This window comes from Phoxinus phoxinus (assembly GCF_949152265.1).
Source record: "Phoxinus phoxinus genome assembly, chromosome: 25".
Lineage (NCBI taxonomy): Eukaryota > Metazoa > Chordata > Actinopteri > Cypriniformes > Leuciscidae > Phoxinus > Phoxinus phoxinus.
The window spans coordinates 14,452,821-14,480,087 of NC_136900.1; the positions used below are offsets into that span (position 1 = coordinate 14,452,821).

General features: G+C 38.3%; 3 protein-coding genes across 3 annotated transcripts in view; 1 reads left to right on the forward strand and 2 right to left on the reverse strand.

The window, feature by feature from the left end:
* Positions 1-2,821: 2,821 nt before the first annotated feature.
* LOC306993887 (transmembrane protein 263-B) overlaps positions 2,822-27,267 on the reverse strand; it is a 31,181-nt gene continuing 6,735 nt past the window's right edge. Inside the window, exon 3 of the mRNA XM_079604047.1 lies at positions 2,822-4,755. Coding sequence (XP_079460173.1) covers positions 4,475-4,755 — 281 coding nt within the window. The 3' untranslated portion in view covers positions 2,822-4,474. The remainder of the gene's footprint in view (positions 4,756-27,267) is intronic.
* On the forward strand, positions 16,697-18,820 carry LOC306993659 (putative nuclease HARBI1). Its single transcript, XM_079603608.1, has 2 exons — positions 16,697-18,439; positions 18,683-18,820. The coding sequence occupies exon 1, from the start codon at positions 17,380-17,382 to the stop codon at positions 18,433-18,435; it is 1,056 nt and encodes a 351-aa protein (XP_079459734.1). The 5' UTR covers positions 16,697-17,379; the 3' UTR covers positions 18,436-18,439; positions 18,683-18,820.
* On the reverse strand, positions 18,531-19,972 carry LOC306993660 (uncharacterized protein). Its single transcript, XM_079603609.1, has 2 exons — positions 19,306-19,972; positions 18,531-19,198 (listed from the first exon to the last, which is right to left on the reverse strand). The coding sequence occupies exons 1-2, from the start codon at positions 19,718-19,720 to the stop codon at positions 18,657-18,659; spliced, it is 957 nt and encodes a 318-aa protein (XP_079459735.1). The 5' UTR covers positions 19,721-19,972; the 3' UTR covers positions 18,531-18,656.

The following is a 27,267-nucleotide window of genomic DNA, read 5'->3' on the forward strand; positions in this document are numbered from 1 at the left end:
TAATAGATGTTATTTTCAAACTTTTATAAGCTATTGATATCATGAGAAAAAAAAAGTCTTACCTCAGAAATTCATCAGTTTAATGTGGTTTTTTTTCTCCCGAGTGAGAAATGTATGACTCGTGCGCCCATTCATTTTTCATTCACAAAGTTGAAATTATATGAATAAATAACTTATGTAAGCAAAATGTTTGGCAATTGTGGGCAAGTCTTTTGTTGCCAAACAACTGTTTGTCATTTGTTTTCGTTGTAACAATATGCTCTGTTGCTTTATATGTTACAATATGCAATATATTGTGGTCATGGGCATGGCTGGTTAGGATAGTAGTTTGAATCCTGGTCCTGGGGAGCACTCCACATTTGTATATATCATCTTTATTTAAAGGGACAGTTCACCCAAAAATGAAAATTCTGTCATACTCACCCTCATGTCGTTCCAAACCTTTCGTTCATCAGAACACAAATGAAGATTTTTTTTGATGAAATCTGAGAGCTTTCTGTCCCTTCAGAGACAGCTATGCAACTACCACTTGACGCTTAAAAAAGTTAATAAAGAGATCGTAAAACTATATGAATTGAGCGGTTTAGTCCAAATTTCGATTGCTTTAGATGATGAACAGATTGAATTTCACACATCAGTTGTGGTAAACGGAAGCTCAAGCAGGTTCGCTTGTGCGAGAACCAATGAGGTTAATTCTCGTGTTACGCAGCGCGTTTGAGCTTCCACAAGAACCAATGAGGTTTATTCTCGTGTTACGCAGCGCGTTTGAGCTTCCGCAAGAACCAATGAGGTTCATTCTCATGTTACGAGGTACGTTTGAGCTTCCGCAAGAACCAATGAGGTTCATTCTCGTGTTAGGCAGCGCGTTTAAATTCCACAAGAACCAATGAGGTTCATTCTTGTGTTACGCAGCGCGTTTGAGCTTCCACAAGAACCAATGAGGTTTGTTCTCGTGTTACGCAGCGCGTTTGAGCTTCCGCAAGAACCAATGAGGTTTGTTCTCAACACATCAAGCATGTTCGGTTGAGCATTTGTTTTTGTCCTGTTATTTAAAGCGATCAAGTCTCTTTAGAAAATTTGGACTAAACCACTCTAAACAATTCATATGGATTAGTTTTACGATCTCTTTGTGAACTTTTTGAAGTTTCAAAGTAGTAGTTGCGTAGCTGTCAATGGAGGGACAGAATGGTCTAAGATTTCATCAAAAAGATCTTACATTTTGTTCCAAAGATGAACGAAAGTCTTACGGGTTTGGAACGATATGAGGGTGAGTAATTAATGACGAAATTATTAATTTTTTAGGTGAACCATCCCTTTAACACACCTGATTTAGATCATCAGCTGGTTAGCAGAGAAGTTTTTGTTTTTGTTTTTATTGAACATATAAAGATTACAGGGGATACATATATCATAAAGAATAAAGAACAGGATAAGAAACTTAAAAGTGAAGCAAGACAATAGAATACATTTTCAAGCAAGATACAACAAACAGGGATAGTCTATTAGATAAAGTGATTAACAGAAACATCTAAAGCAGTAAATAGCCTAATTGGCCACTTTGAGGCAACGGTCGTAGGCTATACATGACGTCAAACTCTGCGTCTGTTTTTAAAAACATTCAGCGTATAATACATCCAAAATAGAAAAATATGCAGTCTACTCAACATTACTGCAATCCTGCAGACTTGTGCAATAACTTGGATGGGTTAAATGCAGAGGACAAATTCCGAGTATGGGTTACCATACTTGGCCTCACACGTCATGTCACCTTCACTTTCTTAAAGTTTGCGTTCTTTGAATTCAGCTAAAAGGTCGTGTCGTGATGTATCAGTCTTCTAGTTGTCACATGTCTTCATGTGAAACAAAAGTGCAGGGAAGAGTTCACCAAACTTACATTTTGGAATGTGGCGAAATTCACATGAACTTGAATTTCCTGTCTTCTGCATTTGCATGAGTATGAAAGGAAGGCAATGGAATGAAGAGTGTAGTGTGCCTGGCCCCTTAAGAGAGTCCAGCAGTGCTGTGGGCAGGGGGGGCCCAAAGCAATATACAGTACAAGGGGCCCAAAAACCAGACGGCACTGGCTGTGGGTTAGGACAAAAACGATTGGCTTTCGTCCTTCACAGCTAGCTTTTATCGCTTTATTGTGTTTCGCCTGGTTACGACACGGTGTGAGGTTAAAAAGCCACAAAACAACTTTCCCTTTTATGGTGCATTTACTACTTGATACTAAAATCACTAATGTCCATGGTTAATAATGTGGAACAATGATGTTGTTGAGCCATGCAATTGTTTTTGAAGACTAAACCCCTGACTGGCTCAATAAATTTTTGTGCTGATTCAGTATGCCATGAAAAGACAAAGGTTTATGAGCACCTGGTTCTGCCTATACCAGACACCTGACATCTAATCTAAAGATGCGATTTCCCCCCCTTTCTGATAGAAACATAACCTCTAACCCATTTTATGATGAAAAACCATATCATCTTATGAATACAAGTGGATGCCATTTAAAAGTTTACCTCTCAGCCTTAATAAAACAGTGATTTTATCATGTGATTTGAATTATGGGGTCACTTACTTTTATAAACTGCTTATGTAATCCAGATCTGGACTGTCAGTGCATATTAGTGCATTCAGTGTTACATAAATGATTAAAGCTAAAATGAATAATAGATCAATGGTATTAAAATATCTCCACCTATTCCAGCAGGGGATCATTGCAGGATAGTATTTCTTCTCTTTGCTCACATTCTTTTGATGGTAAATAAGTGAAATGCATCAAATAAAAAAACAACAACAGCAGCAACAACAACAAAATACAAAGAACTCATGCATTTCTAAAATACAGAATGCTTTATTTGTAGAATACAGCATCAATTTAGCAAAAATAGTTCTATTATAGACAAAATCTACTTGGTCTTAAAAGTCCAGTTTATAGTAACAGCATCTTCAAGACATGGGTACCTAACAGAAAGTGTGTAGATAGCAAAAACTGAAAGAAACATGAAAAAAAGTGAAATACATACTCACAATTAACAGCATGTTGTACAAAGAACTAGAGCTTCAAGCATGCATTGCAGCAATATAATAATAATAATAATATGCCATATGTTGTTTTTACATAAATAAAAAAGGAGACAAACATTTAAGCAGTAGGGGAGAAAAAAAGACAAAAACATGAACATTTTTCAATTGTGCTGCTTCTATGATGTAAACGGCTGTAAAACGGTCACAGGAAATACATCTGTGGTTATTTTGCACTGTTCTGAAACACTAAACACTCCACAGTGAGCTTTTAGAACTCCCAAGACATTCAGGCACATGTACAGCCAGTAAAACATCATCTCAAGCGAACCACGAGTGATGCTTCGCAAAGAGAAAATGAAGCGGGCTTGCTAAAAAGCCTTTTTAAATGGACTGAAGACAATGTGGTGTAGTTTCCCTGCATCCTTTTTAGATGCGAATCATTTCTTTTCTTAACTCCAGGCACTGGTTTCCTGGAGACGGATTGAATTTCAACGGCTTGAACATCGTCTTACAAAATGGAGTGTTTACACTGGAGACTCACCATTAATGTAATCTACGCCAATGATGTGCGAACTGCCGTTCAGAGGACCTCTACACTTACCAGGACTGACGTAAACGAGAACGTGATGATAATCAAACAGCTCACTGTGAAAACAGCATATGTTGATATTACTCTGAAATCGGCATCAAAGAAAAGACACGATTTCTGACACTAAATCGAAGAACATTTGAGAGTATGTAGTCTAAACCCCACATTATTGGATGATCAGGGTCATTTAGTGTCACATTTATTCATTTAATTAAATAATACTTTCACTGACTTCCAAGTTCTCACATTATTTTGTTCAAAGATGAGCTTGAAACAAGACCAGCATATTCAAGGAATAATTCTGCGCTTGAACTTTTTAAGGGACGTTTTAGAGAGAAAATCCTCATTAGGGCTAATTATGTGTACGAGGACTGATATTACAAAAAATTATTTACACCAAGTTTTAATTTTAAGTAAACCTGCTGGCATATTAGAGTTCCCTTTATGATGGAGCCAGTTTCATTAAGTTGTTAAAGAATATGTTATGATATTGCCATTTGATCCCGAAGCGAGTCTTCCCAGCATTAATAATACCGACCAACATTTCAGCCAATAGTCAAAAATACACAAATACACAAACAAATTAGCAAACAAAAGGCATAAGATACCAATTATCTCATGTCCCTTGTAGCTCATGTAGCTTTCTAATGTTGGTAGAAGTGTGTTTATATAGCGTATTGCAGTTCTTTATGTTAACTTAGGTAGGATTGTATTTGGTGAATGCGAAACAGTAATTTTCCCATGGGCTAAATGAACTAGCCACCTGTTTTCCAACCCCCATGAAAGTGAGAACACACCACCCAGACATCCATAGACACACCGAATCGAACAAAGGCTGGGAGCGAGTCAGCCAGTCTAATCTGACTTGTCTTTTTTCTTTGGTGTAACTTTACCGGCCACTGCAGACCCCACTGCCCCGACCCCTCCCGTTACCACGGAGACACCGCCTTTGACCAATCCCACTCCAGCTGCAGGAACGCTCGTCACGGCCGTCTTGGTCAGCTCGAAGCTCTTGCAGCCTACCCAGGCCACCCCCCCGAGGGTGGCACCCACCGCTCCTTTGGTGAAGTTGAACAGCCCGCCGGTCACTCTCCACACCACGCCTGCTTCATTCTTAGGGTGGTCTTTCTCCAAGTCTGAAAAACATTAGATTTAATAAACAAAAGTGTAAACATTCAGGGCCAGATTTACTAAACAGGGCAAAATAGTGTGAGCGCAATCCCATAAAAGATGGAAGCCGGATCTTTTCCATAATGACCAACGCAAGCTACCAATAGCAGCGCAAATTAGCGCCTGGTTTAAGACATGCTTTTTTTTTGGGCGGTAAATAAACGGCACACATACCAGTAAATTGACTAGCGCAAACCTAGTAAATCACCTTGCGTGATTAATTTAAATACTCTCCTCCCATAAATTTTGCGTCTGAAATGGAATCCTGACAGTTGTTTTTTAACGCCAGGGTTTGAGCTGGCGCAAGCTGTTAATAAATCTGGCCCAAAAAATGTTACAATTATTTGTCATTGTCATTTGAGTTCGCCATGAAATCACAATTGACAATTCTTCTCTGATGACGCGTTTACTGGCGCAAGGACGGGACAAGCTGTCACTCACGTGAGATCGACCAACTGCAAACAACAACCATCCAATCAATTCCTGATGGGAAAATTAAGTCCCGCCTTCATTTATTTTCTTGTTCGAGAAGCCGTTTCACTTATACGTCACAATAGGAAAGAAAAGACTAGCGCAACTTCTGTTTCATGCTGAATTTAAGTGTCCAATAATTGATTTGCTAAAACACAATAAGTGTTAAATTATTAAACGACAACAATACAACATAATATCCACTTTGTTAAATTATTGTCATTTAGTTTAGGGTCCAATTCTCATATACTAACTATTAACTACGGCTTTTGTCTCAATTAACTACTAATTGCAGCTTATTAATAGTTAGTAATGTAGTTGTTAGGTTTAGATATTGGGTAGGATTAAGGATGTAGAATATGGTCATGCAATATAAGGCATTAATATATGTGCTTATAAGTACTAAACATACAATATACTAATATGCTAATATGCAACTAGTTAAAGTTGAGAATTGGACCCTAAACTGTTACCTTAATTATTTGTATTATTATTAATATAAGGGGAAAAGAAATTGAAGGAGGATCCTGAGCCATACATAGGGACCTTAATCTTTTTTGTCTTGGCCCAGGAAGCAACCATCTAGTAACCAACCAGAAACCACTGAACAATGTATGTTTAAAACTAGTATATTCAAATCCAGCTCCATTTTGCCGTTCCTGGTTCTTTCTGTTGCCAACAAAACACCTTATATGAATCATCAAACCATGGCAAATATAATAATCTCCATTACATTTTTCAGGTAAGATCACTTGGTTCCTAAAAAGCCATGATTTTGAAATCATGTGTGTCAGGACACTCCCCAAAATAATAATATTATTTATGTAAGTATAGCTTATTTTCCTCTTTGTGATGGTCATGTGAGACTTAAAGCTTCAGGGCAGCATTGTGAAATCACCTCACATCTACAGACCTGAGTAATACACTGAGCAGATGTGGTCTTCTAAACACACACACACACACACACACACACACACACACACACACACACACACACACACACACACACACACACACACACACACACACACACACACACACAGTCCAAATAGCATAATCTTTCCCCTTTGTTCCTTTGGCAGAATACAAAAAAAAGAAAGAAAAGAGACTCTTTTCCTTCCACTGGACAACTAGCATTTACACACCCCACAATACTCTGTGGACTGTGAACAGAAATTATATCTTTTACATTCAATCAATACTGTCAAGGACCGCATGTCTGGGCTGCACGATGAGCTCCCCGGTGAATCGATGTGCCACAGAGAGAGCCGTGTGAATGACAAGCAGCGCATCTTCAGATGAGTCTCGTGGGACGGTGGAGGGAAAACTTCATGGAGCAGTCAAGGTCGGCCCACATGCAGTTCATATAAGTGCGCAGATGTGCACGTGCACAAACAACAACAGACACACTGAGATAAACAGAACCAGCCTCGATGTAAAACATTTTTTGTAATGTAAAACATGAACGAAATTCATTAATAAGTATGAAACATGCCTATGCTTCTTCTAACACCATGTGAGTCTCATGTTCAGTTTAGACTAGCGATCGACTGATGTTTATGACGAATTTTGAGTGTCCCATAACTGATATGAAGAACCAGAATTTGTATCTGATTTATTTCTGATTTGAACAAAATTATTAGACAAGACGGTAACCAGTTAAGGAGTTCAACGATAATGGTGGTAAAACGGCAGGCAGAGACAATGTTGGTGGATCCGAAACTCGTTCCTCTAGATTCCCATTCGCACATGCAATATAGACTAACTCGAGTCATCTGGGCCTGGGGAGATGTAATTACACTTTCCACGCTACCAAACCTCAAAGCATTGCGGCACTTAGAAATCTTCAATTTTCACATGAGCAAAGTAGTGAGGCATGTTTCAAAAAAGGAATGAGATTATTTCTGAATTTACATTTTCATACATTATTTCCAATGATAGAAGGATAGACCAATGATGATCGTGTTTCTTTTCCAGAATCTGCACATCTGTGCCTCATGAAACTCAAGCAAAATTTGTGTGAATCATTCATACATTTTCCCTTGCAAAAATACATTCACACGACGAGCAATTTTCATGTAAATTGTTCATAAATCCATTAAACAGTTATGAATTTGATGACGAGCAATTTTAGAATAGATTGTTTGTAAAGCACTTCGAACCTAAAATGTATTATTTGTATGACAAACAATTTTCATGTAAATTGTTTGCAACTCCATTCTTATTTGAAGCATCACATTCATATGACAAGCAATTTTCATGTAAATTGTTTGCAACTCCATTCTTATTTGAAGCATCACATTCATATGACAAGCAATTTTCATGTAAATTGTTTGCAAATCCATTCTTACGCAAGCTCAAATGTACACGAATAGCAAAAATGTGATACATTTTAAACTAAAATGTGACATTCGATTTCATACTAATTGTTTGTAAATGCACTCTAAACTCATAATCATATGAGCAAATGTAATTTTCAAGTGCAAATTTCTCTTGAACTACCGGTAACTATAAGTGTAAATATGCTTTTGGCCATGTGTCTTAATGTGTACTTGTCTTGGGTAATATATGTGAAACAAATATTCGCCTTTGGACACTGCATGCAAATAACAGTCATCAACAGCATAGCGTGACAATGTGTCGTTTGCAATTTAATTCAATTTCTTTAAATGTCAATCTAACACGACATGAGAATAGAATATGGCAGGCAAATATTACAAATATTACTATTAATCACACCGATAACAAATGAACATCATGAGTGATTTCTGTTGAACACAGTGAGGAAAGACCTTGCTTCATAAAACTCGAGCAAAATTAATTTGTTTATCGTTTGTAAATTAATTTATTTTTCGTAAATTCTTACATTTTATTTTCATACAAATGGTTTGTAAAGCCATTCCAATGTAAACTTGCATTCATATAACAAGCAATTTTCATATAAATTGTTCTTAAAGCCATTCTAACATAAAATGTGACAACACGGCACACAATTTTCGTATAAATTGTTTGTTATTGTTTACTAATGTAAACTCATGTTCATACGATGTCGATGAGTATGTCAAATGAGTATGATGATGTCACGAGTAAATTGTTCGTAAATCCATTCTTACGTAAACTGTCACTTCATATAAGCAATTTGTCATGTAAATTGCTTGTAAATCAATTCTAAACAGTCACATTCAAATGACAAGCAAAATATTCTTAAATCCATTCAAACACAAACTGTCTGTAAAGCTGTTTGGTAACAATGTATTGTGAAAAGCACTATAAAAATAAATGTGAATCGAATGGAACATTCGATATGACGAGATTTTTATGTAAATTGCTCGTAAATATTGTAATGTAAAGCGCTGCAATGCATTCATTTTACAAGCAATTGTAATGTAAATTCCAAAATTGAAACTTAAATTGTTGCATTCATATGACAATCAATGTGGTGTATATTCATAAAACTGTTCTTATGCACAATGCTGCACAATTTGTGTAACAACCACACTTAAAAAAAAAAAATGAAGTACATGATTCACGAATGAGGCCACAGTTTGTGAGGTTCACGCACGCATTTGAATCAACCTTGTTATAGACAGCCATTGTCATTCAGTTGAATTCAGTGCAATAACTGCAGATAACCAGTCAAAACACACAATGCAGATAACCAGTCAAAACACACAATGCTACTATGTCATGAATTAGAAGTTCCACTGAACTAACAGAATATAAATATGGTTTTGGCTATGTGCCCATGGGTACTTGGGTAACAAGTGAAATAAACATTAACCTAGAATTAGGACACTGCATGCAAATAACAGAATAATCATATTGTGACAACAACGCGTTATTTGCAATATAATGAAGTTCTGTTAATCCAACACAGAATAAAATATATGACAGCCAAATAATCGTGCAACTGATAAGTCACTCACAACATGCAAATAACGGGCAAACAATACATGTCACAAACTGCTGTTCTGGTTAAACATTATATTCAGCATATTAATCACACAGACAACAAACACATGTGCACATCATGAATGATTTCTGTTGAGCACAGGGAGGGAAAGACCTCATCCTAATCTGGCTTAACTGACTACTGACCTAAAAGAATGGGATAATGCTGCTGGTAGGATCTGATTGAAGAGGGGGAGCGAGACGAGAGAGTGTTTGTGGTGTGTAAAGAGCAATTTACAGTAAGATTCATTAGTTAACATTAGTTACCCAAGTTAACATGAACTAAGTATAAACAATACTTCAGCATTTATTCATTTTAGTTAATATGAATTTCAACATTTACTAATGCGTTATTAAAATCAAAGGTTGTATTTGTTAACATTAATGCACTGTGGACTAACATGAACAAACAATGAACAGCTGTATTTTTATTGACTAACATTAACAAAGATGAATAAATACTGTAACAAATGTATTGCTCTTTGCCAGTTCGTGTTAGTTACTACATTAACTAATGAACCTTATTGTAAAGTGTTACCGAAAAATTATTTATCCCTGATGTGCAGTTCGAAACTTCAAAAATGAGTAAAGTGCTTAAAATTCTTTCATATAAACATGTTATTTGAACTGTAAAGTTTTCTGAATAGTGTTATAAATGAGGAGTGACTAAACTAATGAATAAACATCTAGGTATTAGATGAGGATTATTATGGTTTAAAATCACATAATTTAAACATTCAACAACATATTAAATATATTAATTAAAAGTCTTGAGCAAAGTTAAAAATAGTAAAACCTAAAAATAGTACAACAAACCACATCGGAAAATGCAATCCTTAAAGCTTTTCTTTAGCGCGAGAACAAGTCTGATCGAGGTCAAAGGAACACGAAACAAAATAATTTGACAGAACTTCCTTAAGACTGTGTAGTCTACTAGTTGTTCAGGCCACAAACCGACTAATCAATTTTGAAAAATATGCAGTTTTGCATGGTTTTACACACTGTAAAACTGGTAATTGACAACATCATGTAACCTTTCACATAGACTGAGCCCTAATTTTTATCTTCTTCATAATAATCAAACATTCGCTAGAATTTGCTGAGCAAATACCCTCGAACTTGTTAGCAAATGCACTAATCTTCCTAACTGCTTACCCTTGTTTGATCAATAGAAAAACAATTATCACCACATACAATTCATCAAAGCATGCTGCTATAACTGCAAAACACGAAACAGCTTTCTTGCTTTGGAAGAATGACCAAGTTATTCTTTTTTTGACAGGAACCTTCAAGATCAATCAAATTCTATAGCAAATAGAAAATGTCAATTTGTCTTCAGATGCAGGGAAGAGAACAGTGGCATTTGAAGGCTTAGATGGAAAGGTTAAGATATTCTGAGGCGTCTTTCGAGAGACGGCCCGAGTTCTGTGGAGGGTGAGCATCAGTAGCTAAAAACCCACTCAACAAGCCCCGTACAAAGGTTACCGTGTTGGTCTCGACAGTTAAATAAACATTCACAAAGAAACTGGATGGAGTATTTCACATGTCCTTCTAAGCGCTAAAGCTTTCAAAAGAAGGTTCGTCCCAAAGTCTTGTTGTCCCTAACTGACAGAAAACCGAATAAGAAGATTGAATCTTGTAGAGTAGGTTGTAGAACTGAACAAGGAATCACTGACTCATATTGCTCGGATGCCTCTAAGGCAATCTAAACATCAATTGGAGCAAGAAGCCTGCAGCAATCATGGATGAATATAGTTTTAGGTTGTGACAGAATCCAAAAGCCCCAACTAAAGCAAGATAAGTGGTCCCCTTGGTGCCCAGAATGAGCTGAGAAAATGATCTGGGCACACTTGAACATTCTGGTGCCTGAACCCTGGCCTCAACTCTATAATATGTTCCTGTCGAGGACAGCCACAAGTAAGACCTTTAGATAACACCAACAATGCTGCATTCATAAACCGAAGGGAGGAAAACAGAGATAAAGTCTGAGAAAGAACAGAAGAAACAGATACAAAGCATTTTCCTCCAGGAACCCGCTTGGACGGGAACATTTTGTAAAGAGAAGACGAACAAATAAGGCCCTACTGAGGATGAAGGGGCCATCTGCGGCATTTATAATTAAAACAATCGTGAAGGAAACACTAAGGCCACATCTCCTGGAAAAGATATCGTCCAATGGTATACAAAAACAAAAGTCAACAAAAGGATCTATTTTCAATGATGCCTCTTAATAATCAATTCATACTACTACTGTTCAATGCTTAGCATGTTAATTTGTGAATTAAAACGGAATTTGGAGGGGACTAAAATAAATATTATATAATTGTACAATTGTACTTGTATCGATAAAGAAAAAAGTATTGAAAAGTAGTTTGGCATAGTTTTATTTATTATATTTTACAAAAAAATGTATTACAAAATGGACAAACACGTTATTCACCAAATGGATACAAGTAGAAATATTAAACTTAGTTTTTACCTCATTAAATGATGAGGCAAAGGTTCAGGTAGTAAAATGTAATAACTCCCCCAAAGTGTATGATATTCATGAATTAATTTCAATTTTTTTTGTTAAAATAAAAATACCTTGAAAAAGGTGTAAGAAAAATTTGTTACATTTTACTTGACGAGTGACGACATGACATTTTAGAGTAGTAAATTGAAACTTGAATCTTTGAAACATTTAAACTTAAGACAGTAGAACAGTGAGTACTAAGCAGTGAAATGCGAAAAACAAAAATACAAACAAATTAATTAATTTTGTGCGGTTTGTCGTAACGGAGGTTATGCAGAAGGACGCAGATCCAGAAGAGGAGACATATGACTATAGTATTGAGCTTACTGTATGTACCAAACTGCATCTCTATAAAAACCAGTGATATAGTCCTCTTGATTTAGACCTGCCTGACCTAAGCTGAATTGGATAGCCAAGAATCCATTCCCAACCAATCAAAGCCGAACATGTTCCTGAACGAGAGGTGGGCTGCCAGCCTCCGGCGTAAATCTGTCGCCTCTGTAAATTTATGAGTCTATATCAATACCCACATCATCTCTCTGTAGTGCAGAGAAATAATGGTGAAAATATTGTTCTCCTCACTTGGCACTGAGATTTACAGTGTGCGAGAGAGCGAGAAAGAGAGAGAGAGAAATAAGAAAAGGAGTAGTAAGAGAAGGGAGGGGGTAATCGGACCTTCCCCAGTGATAAAAACCCCCAGCGGGATTCAGCTCTCCGCCGCTCCACTCTCACCAACAAGAACCATGTCAACTCCATCCCTGCTGAGGTCTCTATTTTTAATCCCTGTGCCCGAGTTGCCTGAGGCATAACACAATGAAGGGTCAAGTTAAAATGAGGTTTCGAGAAAACGGCCTGGAAGGGAATTTACTGAATTACCGTTGGACCTTGCTGGACATGGTGTTAGTACAAGAGATGCTAGGGGAAAAAAGGGCAAACAAGGAAATTTTTTAAAATAGATCATACAAACATGGACACAACTGTACGTTAGGCATTTTGACACACACATACGCATTTAAAATTCATAAAAAGCCCAAAGAAGTGTTCGCATGGCAAACTCTACGGCAGCCAGTTTTGCAGACCATACACTTGCGTGGACATAAACACTGCTATGATTAGAAGCTCCATTCGATGTCGAGCATTGGCAATTATGGGACTGACAAGAACTCTGCTGAAATGGAGTCTGAATGTGGCCTTTTTCCCCGCTGGCCTGATACAGCTGCATTAAATAAATAAATAACTACTGGTGAACCACTTATGTAAAAGGTCAATGTTTCCACTGGGTGCGCAAGCTTGCTAGCATCTGACCTATCGGGAGAGACATGTATGACACTTGAACCTTTGTGCTTACTCATCCCAGTCCTCCCAATGTAGGTTTGTTGACTTCAATAAGCAGAAAAAGACCTTTTCCCGCCAATCCCGCGGCGCCAGGATCTGATAATGTGTGCAAATGAGTCACTCGTGCCATTCGCCTTCAATATTTATATCGATGACAGGGCCCATTGTGTGATTTTAAATGCCAGCGTAGTTGCTTCACAGGCTTTCAATGGAAGCCCATGGCCGCCGCCTTGAAAATTCAACAAAGCTTTTAAAAGATGCACAAGCATGCCCTTTTCGAAAAAACAAAAGCTGAGTTATGAAAACATGTCTTAGACACGTTCTACGATATTCACCGCCTCGCTATAAGCTTATATCTAAGTGATTCTGTGCTGTGAAAGATGGCACACACTAGAGCTGCACGATGAATCTCTATTCAAACACCATTGCGTTCATATTCCTAAATGACAACGATTCGGCTATGGCTATTAAACAAGTACGATCACAGCGAACATTCAGCTTTGTGCTGCCGCTGAGCCAGACAGAGCAGTTGACATGTATAGATATGACAAAGAGTCTTTTCAACCACACAGTATCATTATTGCGGTGTTAAAATCAAAGAAGTACAGGGATAAAAGTTCAGATATAAACACTGATAGCTAGGGTAGCGATCAAAATACAGTAAATTACATTTTGAAAGTAACTTAATGCTTCAAATAAAGATTGCATCAATTACATAGTTACACCAGGAGGTGGCATGACTGTTAGAAATGTATGTTATTGAATAATTTAATTATTTTTTAATTTAATTAAATATTTAAAAAATAGACCGCACAACTAAAATTTGTCAAAACATCTGGTAAATATATTTTTTTAGTTGTTTATTCAAAATCGTGGGAGAAAAGTGACTTATTTGAAACTAATAAATCGAAAATTTATCCAGAATCGTGCAGCTACAGCATACAATAAACTTCTATTGTCTGATTTCAAATGCTAACATAGTTGCTTTACAAGCTTACTGAAAATCCAAACCAATCTATTACAAATTTGTCCTGAAGCTCAATTGTCCATTATTAACCTATAAGTTGCTACTATATCCATTATTTTTAGCCTAGCTCATGCTAATATCATCAACCTATATATCATGTCATCTACATTACTCCATTAGTCTAGCTTACTAGTATCTTCATTACTTATTAACAAAGGTCATGCTAGCATCATCAACCTATATCTCACATCATGTTACCATAAATCCTACCCAAATATTTATTAGCCTAGCTCATGCTATGTTCTATAACCTATAGCTCACACCAACTTCATAAGAATCTTAACCTACTTTACGATTAACTTATTAACTTATGGTTGTATCTCAATCAGCTCTTTAGTTCAGTAGTCAGGGCACTGATCAGGGAGTCGGCCATTTTAAGCAAAATCCTTCCAGTGCACTGAAACTTTGGGTGCTTCTCAATACTCAAATTGATGCCTTCTCGTCCTCCAGCCTGTGACCTTGAAACCGATCAAAGTTAGCCATCTTGAAGGGCATCCAAATTCTCTAATTGCACCGCGAGAGGACGAGAAACGAGGAAGCCATGAGCGAGGATGCACAGGTGTGTCCTATGCCGAAGTCTTTCATGTCAAAAACCTGATGCACATGTCAATTCTCCTTCCCCTTCACCTCTGTCACAATCATTTTAATTTATGCTTTATCCTTGTAGTTTAAATAAACAACACATCTAACATATTTCAACAGGGCATCTTGCTTTTATTAGTATTTATTATGAATTTCTTAAATAACCGAACTTCAGCAACATAAGGGTAGATCCCTTCAGCACTGCTGATGATGCGTTATAGTGATGCTCGAGTGATCAAGAATATTCCAATATACAAATTAGCTTTCCTTTGATTCCTCTATCTTCATATTCCTCTGACTACACATAATGACACGCGATAGGTGTTTTTTAAACAGCATAAACATACATCATTACACAGGTAATGAATAAATTGAAGTTACATTTATAATTTATTTACAGCTGAAATGTTGCACATATAGCCTATGTAGTAACAAGCAAAGTATTATATAACATAAAAAATATAATAAAGATATCAGTTCTGCTTTTGTTCATAAATACCAATACAGGTATGTTGTACAATGAGGGCGTTGTCATGTCACAGCGAATAGAGTCATCAGTCATCGTTCCCAATGTGTAGTGAGCCAGGATCCCGGATTGGTGTACACAATATTGGTTTAAGACCTAGGAAGCTGATTGAGACGCAGCCTATATCTCACATCATTTTCATTACCATATAAACATATAGCCTGTCATATTCATTAGCGTATTAGCCTAGCTCACAATATATTCTATAACCTATATATGGCAATATCTTCAGTAGCTTATCGAAATATCTTCAATAGCTTATTAGCCTTCCTTATATCTTATAGCATATACTGTAACTGACATCTTTAAACTTCATTAGCCTACTCATGCCATGTTCTATAACTTATCGCTCACAATAACTTCAATAGCTAATTTGCCTTTTTTATATCTTCATTAGCCTATTAGCATATATCCCACAACATCTTCATGAATATTAACCTATAGCTCACGCCTTCTCTATAAGCCCACGGCTCACACGATCTTCATTGACATGTATTGACAATTGTCACTGGATGTAATTCTGTTTTGTAGAATATGAAAAGTTCTGTGAAATGTCTAATTGGCAACTGCAGATTTGGTAAATAAATAAAAAAATTCCATCTCTGTGAATGCGAGTCATCAACTCAACTAGGAGAGGCTGTTTAGTAAACACGTTCCATCAAAGTCAATCACGACTACGACTTTTGGGACTTCCTAATGGTGCAAGAGATCCAAGCGTTTCTATAGGGAGTACGGAGGAATGCGCTTTTACAGCAACCATGAAAACTGAACCAAGAGATACATCAAATCAGTTATAACGGAGACTAAATAACTTGCATGAATGAGACAAGCAAAAATGTATTCGCAAATAAACACACCGGAAAGGACAAGTGAATGTAACGACTCTCTTCAAGGATACGTTGCTAATGTCACTGCTAATTCACAAATCCAGTGAAGCTAAAGAAAGCAAATGTTATTCTTTCCCGAACAGACTGCAAGTCATTCAGCTCTAAATTACTTTCAATTCAAAACATTTAAATGTGCCACAATCAATAAGACGTCTGAGAACGTACTGTACTTCAAATCTAGAGTAACACATCATGGGCTGCTATTAGAAATGAGAGAAGCAGAAAAAAGAAGCAGATAGCATTATATAATCATTTAAATCACAGAGAGAATATATACACATACATAAATACTATAAATAATAAAATAATGCATAATAAATAACTACAAACAATCAGACAAATCTTCAACGTTAAACCTAGCATAAAGTGTTGCTATTTCAATACAAAAACAGAAGGGAGATTAATATGAATTTTTATTTTTTGTCCCTCACACAAAACTACTGTATGCGTTCAAACAACTATAATACAGTATACAGTATAATTTACCATCGTTGTAAAGAGCAGCTCTGACATTCTACCAAATACCTCCTTTCGTATTCCACGGAAGAAAGAAACAATATGAGTTTGGAACGACATGAGGGTGAGTAATGATGACAATGGGCCCTATCTTGCACCCAGCGCAATTGACTTTGAACACCGACGCATGTATCATTCCTATTTTGCACCCGCGCACAGCGGACTTTTCCCTCCACAGACGCACGTCGGTAAATTAGGAAATGAACTTGCGCTCGCGGGGGCGGTTCAGCGCAAAGAGGAGGCGTGTTTCGGCGCAAAACTTCCATGGTGCTATTTTCCAGTTTTAGAAAGCAATTGCGCCACTGACCAGAAAAAACCTAGTCTAAAGTCAGTGGCGCGTTGCGCGTTGTTCATTATGCTATTTTAAGGGCGCGTGCTTGACCATAAACGCGCGTACACTTTGCTCATGTAATCTACACAGATGCAACAGTTATTTTTGCAAATCATAAATTGTTACAATAAAAAATATTAACACATGAGATGACGGAAATCATTGTAGTGTGCACGAAGATGTGAAAAAAATAGGCATAAATCTAGCTTACCAATTTTTCAGGCTAATTGTAGTAATTAAGGATCAGACCTGTTTGCCCAATAGTGCCAAGCCATATACATATATAAGAACATCTGACAATTTGGTTTGTGCGTCAAGAACCAGGAAAAAAAAATCGGAAGACTGTGAAATCACCTTTACCATAATGTAAGTAGGCTACATTAAAAACCTTAGTCTTCAACTTACCAGTTAAGTTGAGCTTGCTCATATTTTTTCTTTTGCACAGTGAGATGGAGTATGTCTTGGGACAAAGAATAAGACGCCGGAGGGAGAGGGTATACCGGCCCAGACAGACCTATCTCTCCCTCAGTGAGGAGGAATGCATACATAAGTTACGCCTGACCCGCCAGGCTGTGACAGACATCTGCCATCTCCTGGCAGATGAGCTGGGGACTGATGCACCCTGTCCCTATGCCTTCCCAGTTGCCGTAAAGGTTACAGCGGCATTGTATTTCTATGCATCTGGGTCGTTCCAGCACCCCCTTAGCTCCATTGGAGGCATTTCACAATCTGCCATAAGTTCGGCTATACATGCAGTTACATCAGGTCTAGTCCGACATGCTGGGGAATACATCAAATTCCCCGTCACACCTGACAGCCAGGAAAGAGCAAAGCAGGCATTTTGTGCGAAGTATGGGTTCCCTGGTGTCCTTGGTGTTATAGACTGCACCCATGTGCAGCTACGTGCCCCATCAGAAAACGCACTTGTATACATCAACCGCAAGGGAACCTATTCAATCAACGTACAAGTCATTTGCGATGCTTACAGTAAAATCACCCATGTCTTTGCGAATTATCCTGGCTCGAGCCACGACTCATTCATACTGGCAAACTCTGCCATTCCTGCCATCTTCGAGGGTAATCCCCCGTTGGATGGGTGGCTGTTAGGGGACAACGGGTATCCGTTAAAGACATGGCTGATGACACCATTTTTGATGCCAGCAACAATTCGTCAAATGCAGTTTAATCGAAAACACACACAAACACGCTGTGTAATTGAACGAACGTTCGGCATACTGAAAATGCGCTTCAGGTGTTTGGATAGATCAGGAGGCACTTTACAGTACAGTCCTCTAAAAGTCGCAGCATTCTTTGTGGCGTGTTGTGTTTTACACAACATTTCCATCAATCAAGGTTGTGTTGTTGACATAGATGAGGAAATATTAGAGGACTTAAGGAGACGTGATGGTGAACTGCATGTGCCGATGCCACTTAATCCAAATGCCCCAGAAGCAGCACGGGAGAGGAGAGCTTATTTGGCAGAAGAGCTGCTGCATCGTCCATAGTGAGGTAAGCAAAGTTATCTCGGTCTAATGTTATAGCCTACTACATTGAAAAAATATAACCATACTCGTGATTCAGAGAGAACGAGTCCAAAACATTCAAAAGTATTTATTTGTGACATTTCTTTATATTTTGTCAAAAAGAAAAATCAATAGCAAACAGTAATTGATTAAAAAAAAATACAAATGGAAAATGAGGTAAAAAATATTTAAACAGAAAAACTTTATTTCTTTTTCCCCCCTCTGGTAGTTTTGCGACGCGCGCCACGGCGGGATTGGACACCTGAGGGTCCGGGAATGGCATTGTGCGATGTGCGCCTGGTGGAACGGGTGGACGGATATGGAGTCGGGGAAGGAGGAAGAGGCACAACAGGAGGAGGAAGAGGCACAACAGGAGGAGGAAGAGGCACAACAGGAGGAGGAAGAGGCACAACAGGAGGAGGAAGAGGCACAACAGGAGGTGGTGGTGCGCTTGAAGGGCCACGCTCCATGGCTGCAGCAATCCTCTCCAGGCTTGAGGAGATGCGCCCGAGAGGCCGCAGCAACATCGCCATCCGGTCAAGACGGCCATTTACACTTTGCCGCATCCCAGACAGCTCCCGCTCCAGCATTTCAAATCCAGTTTGCTGGAGCTGCAGGAATGGGTGGTCCTCCGGTCTAGCGATGCTGCCACGGCGAGTAGTGCGTCTGGAGCTTGATGGTTGCGCTGTTCCCTCCTCAGATGGCCCGTGCGCACGGCTCGCGAGGCCAGGGTCTTCCTGCGAAGCTGTTACATTGTTTTTGTTTATTGTGTGGCTGCGTTAATTTTTTTTTCATGTAAATAACGATTAAAATATTTTCATAAGAAACCTTAATGTGTGTGAACTTGTGTACCTTGGGGTTGGACTGCTTGCGTTTCTGGTTGGGTGCCGATTTCAAAGCCACCAAATCCTTCAACGCTTTCAGCGGTGAGGGTGGACGCAGCGATGTCCTCTGCTGGCGTCAGGTCCTGAGTAGATGCAGATCCACCTCCCGTTACACGGCGTGCCCGATTGATGCTGGCAAGCTTGGACTTCCCCCGTCTTCTGATGTCATTGTACCGCTTGCGGCACTGGTGCGACGTCCTGGGGATGCCAGTTGATGAAACAATTGTGGCTATTTCCTCCCACGCCTGTTTAACCGACGCTGATTTGGGTGGGTTTCTCCCATCCCCATACAAAATAACTTCTCTGTCTTTCACTGCTCTTACAAGAACATCAGTGTCCTCGGCTGTGAACCGCTCCTGGCGTGCGCCTGGTAAATCCGCCATAATAATAGCAATCCGTAATGGAACTTGCGCACCTGCTCTTAAAGGGAATGTGAGATGACGCTCTGATTGGTTTATTTCACGTTACGCCCAAACCACACCTATGAATAATGAAGCTACTTCAGACCAACCCCTTTTAGATTTGCGTCGGGCGCAAGAGTCATTTATCGCGCTGGGAAAATAGCAACAGCGCCGGGATCCGCCCACAAAGTTACTTGCGCTTTGCACTTTGACACTTGCGTTTCAGATCGTTAAAATAGGGCCCATAGTCTTTAATGTCATCAATCCATTTTCGAAAACAGCGTTGAAAACAATCCATCTTACAGTACAACAACCTTCACTTCAGATTCCCCCTGAGAGGTTTCAATTCACAGCCTACAACAGCGGATCGAAATGAAGCAGATTCTTACTCCTTCAAAGACAAAACCATTCGATCTCGGTTATATAATAAAAAGCCAGCACGAGGCTAAAATTGTGATTCTGATTCTCACACCAAGGCCCACCTTTTTGTCTTAGATTTGTGACACTGATCTCGAAGCTGTCCCTTTATCGTAAGAAATTAGAGTCAGAGGATTGCAAAAACAGTACTGATCTAGATTCAGCACTCCAACACTAATAATTCAAACGGTTTCTATTTTCCCCAGATGGATTTCTCTGCTATACAGTGTGTGATTGACAGACGGATGACACACGCTTGCACTTCAGCAGCTACAGATGGAGAGAGGAAAAAACTTGCCTGCTCCCGCTGAGCTCACTGAAGGAGAACCTGGCTTGCGGTTCCTGCCCTGTCCTGCTTTTCATGTCAGACTCAGTGCTTTGGGGATTTAGAACGACACGTCAATCCGCAGAAAAAGTCTCAGAGTGTGCCAAAAAAAGGCATGTACATTGGACCTTGCTATCCTAAGATGAAACGGCAAGTGCAACTGGAATGTGCGGTGCAGACTCTGAAATATATATCAAAGAGTGAAGCTTTTAAAAGTGGAGATCTCTCGTATCACACACATCAAAGAATTTAGGCTACATAATGTTTGGACCCGCAACACTGTGACCATTCAATGCAGAGCGCTTCATTCAAGGCATCCCACCCTAAGCATGTCTCTTGAATTATACATCAAGCAGATGGTGTGCAGAATCGTCAAGGTAAAAATCTTAAATAATTCAATGCAGGCAAACCCCCAGATCACCCCCGCCGCATTTTTGTTTACTGTTGGTTTTGCCAAGCAGGGATTTGCAATGATAGCAGTGTGCAGCAACACGGCAATGAGAGATTCTGCTGACCAGGGACGAGACGTGCACAACATAACTTTATTATACTTTCATATTTGAGGACAGATGTTCCGCCGCATTTTTTCTTCCCTGGCTTATGCCAGGAGTCTCAATATCAAAAGCAGCTTAGATTGAAGCGCCAACATGATTGCATGGAAATAAAAGAATTGCATCGATACAGATCTAACTCGTCCTTTGCTGAATGTACATTTCGATCTATAAAGTAAAACAAATGATAAAATATTGAATTATTAATTATTGAAACATTTATAAATGTATATTATAGTTATCATACGTTTATATATATATGTGCATATTATATATACATAAATGCAATTTATTAATTTACATTTATTAATATTAAACTTTTTTCACAAGTGTTTATACATATAGCACAAGTTTTAAAAATAGAATACATTTACACTAGTAAAAAATTATTTAAAAAAATACATGAAAAAAATAATAATAAATTGATAAATGTGTGTATGTATATGTATATAATATGAAGGACATAACATAAAAAATGATACTGGGACCAGGATATCATAGAGACTTGTGGATAGGCTCCTTTGGCTTAGGAGAGCAACTAACAACCTAGCAATTGACACTGAACTGAACGAAACACATATTAATGACCGTGTTCTTGTCAGAAAATGGGCGCTGAATTGACCCATGAGCTTTGTGGTGTCCCAATTTACCACAAGCAACACAGGGCTGAGTATAGGTGTCAGAGAGAGACTGGGGGAGCAAGACAGAGAGAATGAGTAAAAACCACAAAGACAGAGAGGCAGTTAGTGAGGAAAAGAACAGGGAAAGTGAGAAAGAGACATAGAGAGAGGGAAGGAGAGATATAGAGAGAGAGGAAGAGGAAGCTGTAATGAAGTGTCATAATTTACCAGTCATACTACAGATGGCAAGTCGGCTCCTTGCTGCTTTTCATTGTTCTATGCCAAAGAGTTGGTGGAGAGCAACTGTCAGTCCTTTGAAAACAGCCGTGGAGAGAGATGCATTCACTCAACCTGTCATTTCACCCACCATTATGTTCCCTTTCTAAAAAAAATTGTTTCTGCTCGTCATGGCAGAGGAAATAATTGGATGTGAAAAGCATGGTCACATTTGGGTCAGAGACAGCCTTTGCCTTTCTTAAATTAAATTCAAACTGTTTGAATGTTGTAAATGTCTGCCTTTCCCTTTCTCATTCCTTCTCTATTGCTAAATATTCTCTAAACATTTTTATGACTATTATGATTTTTATAAAAGGTCTGTTCCTTCCAGCCACAATTTCAAAGGACAATTTCTCAACATATCACTACTGACATACACACATACACACATACATACATACATACATACTACTGGTCAACGAATGTTTTTGCAGGTTAGTTGGTATGAATGGCCTTATTGGACTGTGTAAATATATTTACATAGTATTAGACTGAACTTCTATTTAAAAATAGGAAACAAAATCCTGTTTTCTCAGATTACACTGTAAAAAAAAGGAAAAAAAAGAAAAGGTTTTCCTAGGAGCAGTCATAAATCCTTTAAGGCTATGGAGCAAAAAGTTCAGAGGGAAGCTCCAGGTTGGGCTGGGACAGATTTGACTGTGTCTGAAATCGCCCCCTATAACCTCACTCATGATTCTCTACATTATAGTTCACTTGAAGGAGTGAATGAATGAAAACGAGAGAGCATTTTGACACTGAGTGTGCTAGAAGCTTGTGCGTGTGCCTTGCGGTTTAATAATCATTTGAAATTTAGCAAACTGGCTGCTCCAGATGAAAATATTTATCTTGAAACCTGTCATGGAAACTACATATAAACCTTAATTAAAAAATTTAACATTCGATTAAAAAAGGTATTTATACCTGTATGATATTACATTGTAGCCGTCATATCAACTGCGGGCGTCATCTTCTGGCGAGACGAGGGAATTAATTCGGCGCTTGACTCAGTGCATTATGGGTATTCTCTAGCCGCTGAGCGTACATCGGTTGTACACTCGTTATTGCGGTGCATTGTGGGATTGAATGAGTATACTCGATAACGTCCACTATGGTTTTGGACACCACTTCAAATGGCTATCCCCTCAAATAATGCCGTATTGGGGGCGATTTCGGGCACAGCCAATGAAATGAACTGTAAAGCCAGCTGATGCGCATCAGTCCTGATAGCTTTTGAGTTTCGCTCTTGAGTGTGCGAGATGGCCCAGCATGAGTGTGCATTTAATGAGCAGAAAGCTTCCCTTTTCCTTTGGTTTGTGACAAAGCATTCAAGTGACAAATGTCTCCCTGTGATCAGACAAGCATGGAGAGCCGACATTCACAGATGCTGTCCACAGCCACTGTCCAAAAGTAAATTGACAATATCTATTTGCTTGTGTTGTTGTTACCTAGTTGGTATGCATTTCTGGCTTGTTATACTGGACAGGTTCCATTCATCTCTGGCCATGAAGCTCAGAGGCTGAGGGGCAGGAGCTTAGAGCGCATGGCAAGGAAGAAAAAAAAAAAGCAAAATAAAAATGAATAAAGCACATATCTTTAAAAGTGTGTGTAATTTGACAGAATTGTCATTTTTGGGTGAACTATCCCTTTGATACACAAAAAAAACATTAAGTATGCCATTAATAGGTAGTGTTATTATGATATTGTGGTTCAAACTAAAACAAACATTTTCATTCACAAAAAAAAAAAAAACATAACTGAGGATTTAAAAAAAAACTAAAATATATATATTTATAACTCCTAAACTAAAACAAAGAAAAAATGACAACACGACAAACTGAAAATAAAGTGGAAATAAAAAAAATATATTTTTAAACTGATAATAAATGCCCATTCACTCAAGGACCTTAACTATGACGATAAAGACATATTGTTAACACTTTACAATAAGGTTTCTTTTATCAACATTGGTTAATTACATTAGTTAACGAACAAAACATCTAACATTTATTCATATTATTTAATGTTAATATCATAAAATTTACAAATACATTATTATAATCAAAAGTTGTATTGGTTAACATTAGTTAATGCACAAACAATGAACAAACTGAACAGTTATATTTTTATTAACTAATGTTAACAAATGTATTGCTCATTGAGCACGAATGAGATCTTATTGTAGTGATACAGACATTTTTAAAATGTATTCTAAATTTAAAACAATTGCACATTTTTTCCCACCTCATAAATAAAAACATGCTAATCAGAATCCATTCTGCTTCAAAGAGCTAAAGCATTTATATGCACATCAATGTATTCACTCGTCCATAAACATTATTAGATCCTTCGGCATGACGACAAGTTATTCCGCATGTGCGTCATCAACCTATGCCTTTGTTATTGTAAGAGGTTAGCGACCCCTAGCGGCAATTTTTTTTTACATATTGTAGCTTTAAAGCGGCAGACATCAAAACTGCAGCACGTGCTTATAATAAACAGAACGCTAGTTATCTTTTAAGTCATCTCTTGGTGTGAACACCAAGTTCACAGGTTTATTTCCCTGAAAACTGACTGTGATGCTATCAAAACTTTGCCCAACATGGTCACATGGACTATGGCGTGAGTTTGGGGGTGGGGCTACCTGCTGGCCAACCAGGAAGAAAACCTTACGTCATTACATTGAATTTCCATTTGGTGATGCTATTGGCACACAAACCACCCACTCTAGCTTTCAGCCTATGATGGAAAGCAGGTTCACTTACATAAATGGGCGATAGAATAAAAGTTATTCCATAGAATCTGTTTTAACAATAACTAGACACATTATAAAATCTACACCCAATTACCAAGAATTCAATTTATCTTCAAAGCTAGGCTGTAATTCTTTTTGCGCCACACCATCTGATAATTCTAGAGTAATCCTTCTACACCACACTATTTTTAATTAAACACATTACTTAAAATGAAAAACAAGTCGTAAGAGCGAACACGAAACCACAGGCTTCTTTCTGCACTCGAACCGATCCATCATCCCGTTCAGGGCTCTTTGATCAGCGCATATGTTGATCTGTGTTTTCGGCTATGGGGACCTAATGAAAACGGCGAGGCAGAACCGCAGGTGGACGACGCACCGCGAGCCTCGTGCGGCTGATGGTCCATCCATCATCCTTTTACACAACATCAGATTGAGCCCCTCATGCGCACTGGATCTGTCAGGATGATGGAACAGCAGCGCGGCTCCAAGCAAACAGGACAGAAGTGCACAAACTCAATAAAACATCATTTTTAGCCATTATTAACTTGATTCTGTCTTGTCGGCGGAAAGGCTCGATTGGTTTAATTTCGGCTGCTCTCGTAGGTAAATGCACACCTTGAGCTGTAATTGCACAGGATGGTTTGAAAGATTGCTGGTGTGTGGTTGTGAGTTCACAGCTGATTTGAGGAGCTGCGCATTAAGGCTACGTGTGGTTACACACATCAGCAAAATACAGGCTGTCGGTTCTGGAGTGCTAAATACTGGTGTGTTCGTAGACAGTTTGGTGACAATTGTGGTCTATTTCCAAAGCTGGGAAATCAAAACCAAATTTTGACAGCAAGCTTGGTTGATGTGTGCTGTACGAATAGAACTACAGTAGTTGTCAGTCACAACTGTGAAATATAAGCACAGACTTTGCACATTATTCTTTTCTGCTAATCCCAAACAGAAGGTCTACAGAAGCACCGTGACTAATAAAAATATGCCATTCAAACTCACATTGCTCGCCACAGACAACAACAAAATGTGTTGCTAAATTAATATACCGGTATGTACTTTTGTTCTTTGTTTTAAATGGCCTTCTTATTTGTCTGATCTGTTAAACTTGAATAAGCCAGTCAGATGTTTGCGATCCACAGATAATAATACTCTGTCCCATGCATTCAAGATCAAGACTGAAGATGAGAGGTGACCGTCTTCGTAGATCTGTATCCTCTGTATATGAGTATAAATCGAAGTTAAAGTCATATATTTTTACCCTAGCATTAAAGTCATCATAAATGATGTATATATTTTAATTATTATGTATATATATATATATATATATATATATATACAGTATATATCTCAACAAGGTAATGGAAATGATTGTAATTGTGAGAGAAAACAAAACAAGACTGAATTGGACCAAACTGGCCTAATGTCTCTGAGGATGAAATACAAATTAAATCCTTAAAGAAGCAATTCAGTGTTTAGGGACATCTACAGTTACTGGTTGCTATGGTTACAGGTATTACAAGACAATTTGAGACTCACAATAAATCACTAATAAATGCACTTGTCAATCCTCAACAGTGACTTTGTGAACCTAACCAATCATATGCTAAAAACAGGCTATGAAAGTCGAAGTAGTACTGTAATTACTCTGTCAAAAATGTCATTTAGCGGATATTTTACGCATTTGGGTAAACGACAGGAACAATGACATACATAAACATCACTTAGACAGGGTATTGATGTCTAAATGAATGCCTCAACAAGTATGTGCTTCAGATATACAGTAGTAACAGAAGCTCAAAATAGCTGACAGAATTTCTGGCATATTGTGTTTCTCAGGTGTGCGTCAGTTCCAGCCTGTTCACTCACAAAATAAAGTGCAATCACACCGATAGGGCCTGACAATCTAACCTTGATTGAATTTTGCCGCCGCTTGCTCGCACTAAAACACACAAAGGACATAATTGTGAAACTACTACGTCCGCTACTAGTAATTTGCTCAAAACTACCATCCTGCCTTTCATTCTGTCCTCACATGTGACATTTACAGACGAGGTAACAGTACAAGCTTGAGAAGAAAAATCAGGTGCAAATGTTGCATCAACAGAAGAAACGGTCTGTAAACTGTACACTGTCTGCAGCAGCGCGAGCGAACGCCTCAGGGAGGAGAGCTCCATTTTGCCTGTATTTTTCCACATGAATATTAGCATGTGGGCTAGCCTGTCTGGTTCCGCTCCAAATCCTCTGTGACTATGTCTGACCTCAGACGACCATACGCCCTGAAGGGACTCATTCTGTGTGTCTACAACATCAGGGACACATCAGGAAATAAAACTTACTGGCTTGATACAACATATACCTGGTTCAGGCAGGTTATGCTATGATATCACGATGACTAGCGAGCAAGAAATGGGTTTTGACGCTTCCCACTCCCGAACTCTTTTCACAAAGTACTTTTGGGTCGAACCACGTTAATAAAGAAGTGAAAAAAAAGATCACATTGCTTTATCTGCTTCCATAAAACATCAATATATCGCAATGTTTCGAGCATATTCAGAAAGTAAACCCTCACACTTGATAAAAGACAC

Coding starts and splice junctions, on each gene's coding strand:
- LOC306993659 (XM_079603608.1), top strand. CDS start 17,380: ATGGAGTATGTCTTGGGACAAAGAATAAGACGCCGGAGGGAGAGGGTA.
- LOC306993660 (XM_079603609.1), bottom strand. CDS start 19,720: ATGGCGGATTTACCAGGCGCACGCCAGGAGCGGTTCACAGCCGAGGAC. Junction 19,199..19,305: donor GCAAGCAGTCCAACCCCAAG/GTACACAAGTTC, acceptor ACAATGTAACAG/CTTCGCAGGAAGACCCTGGC.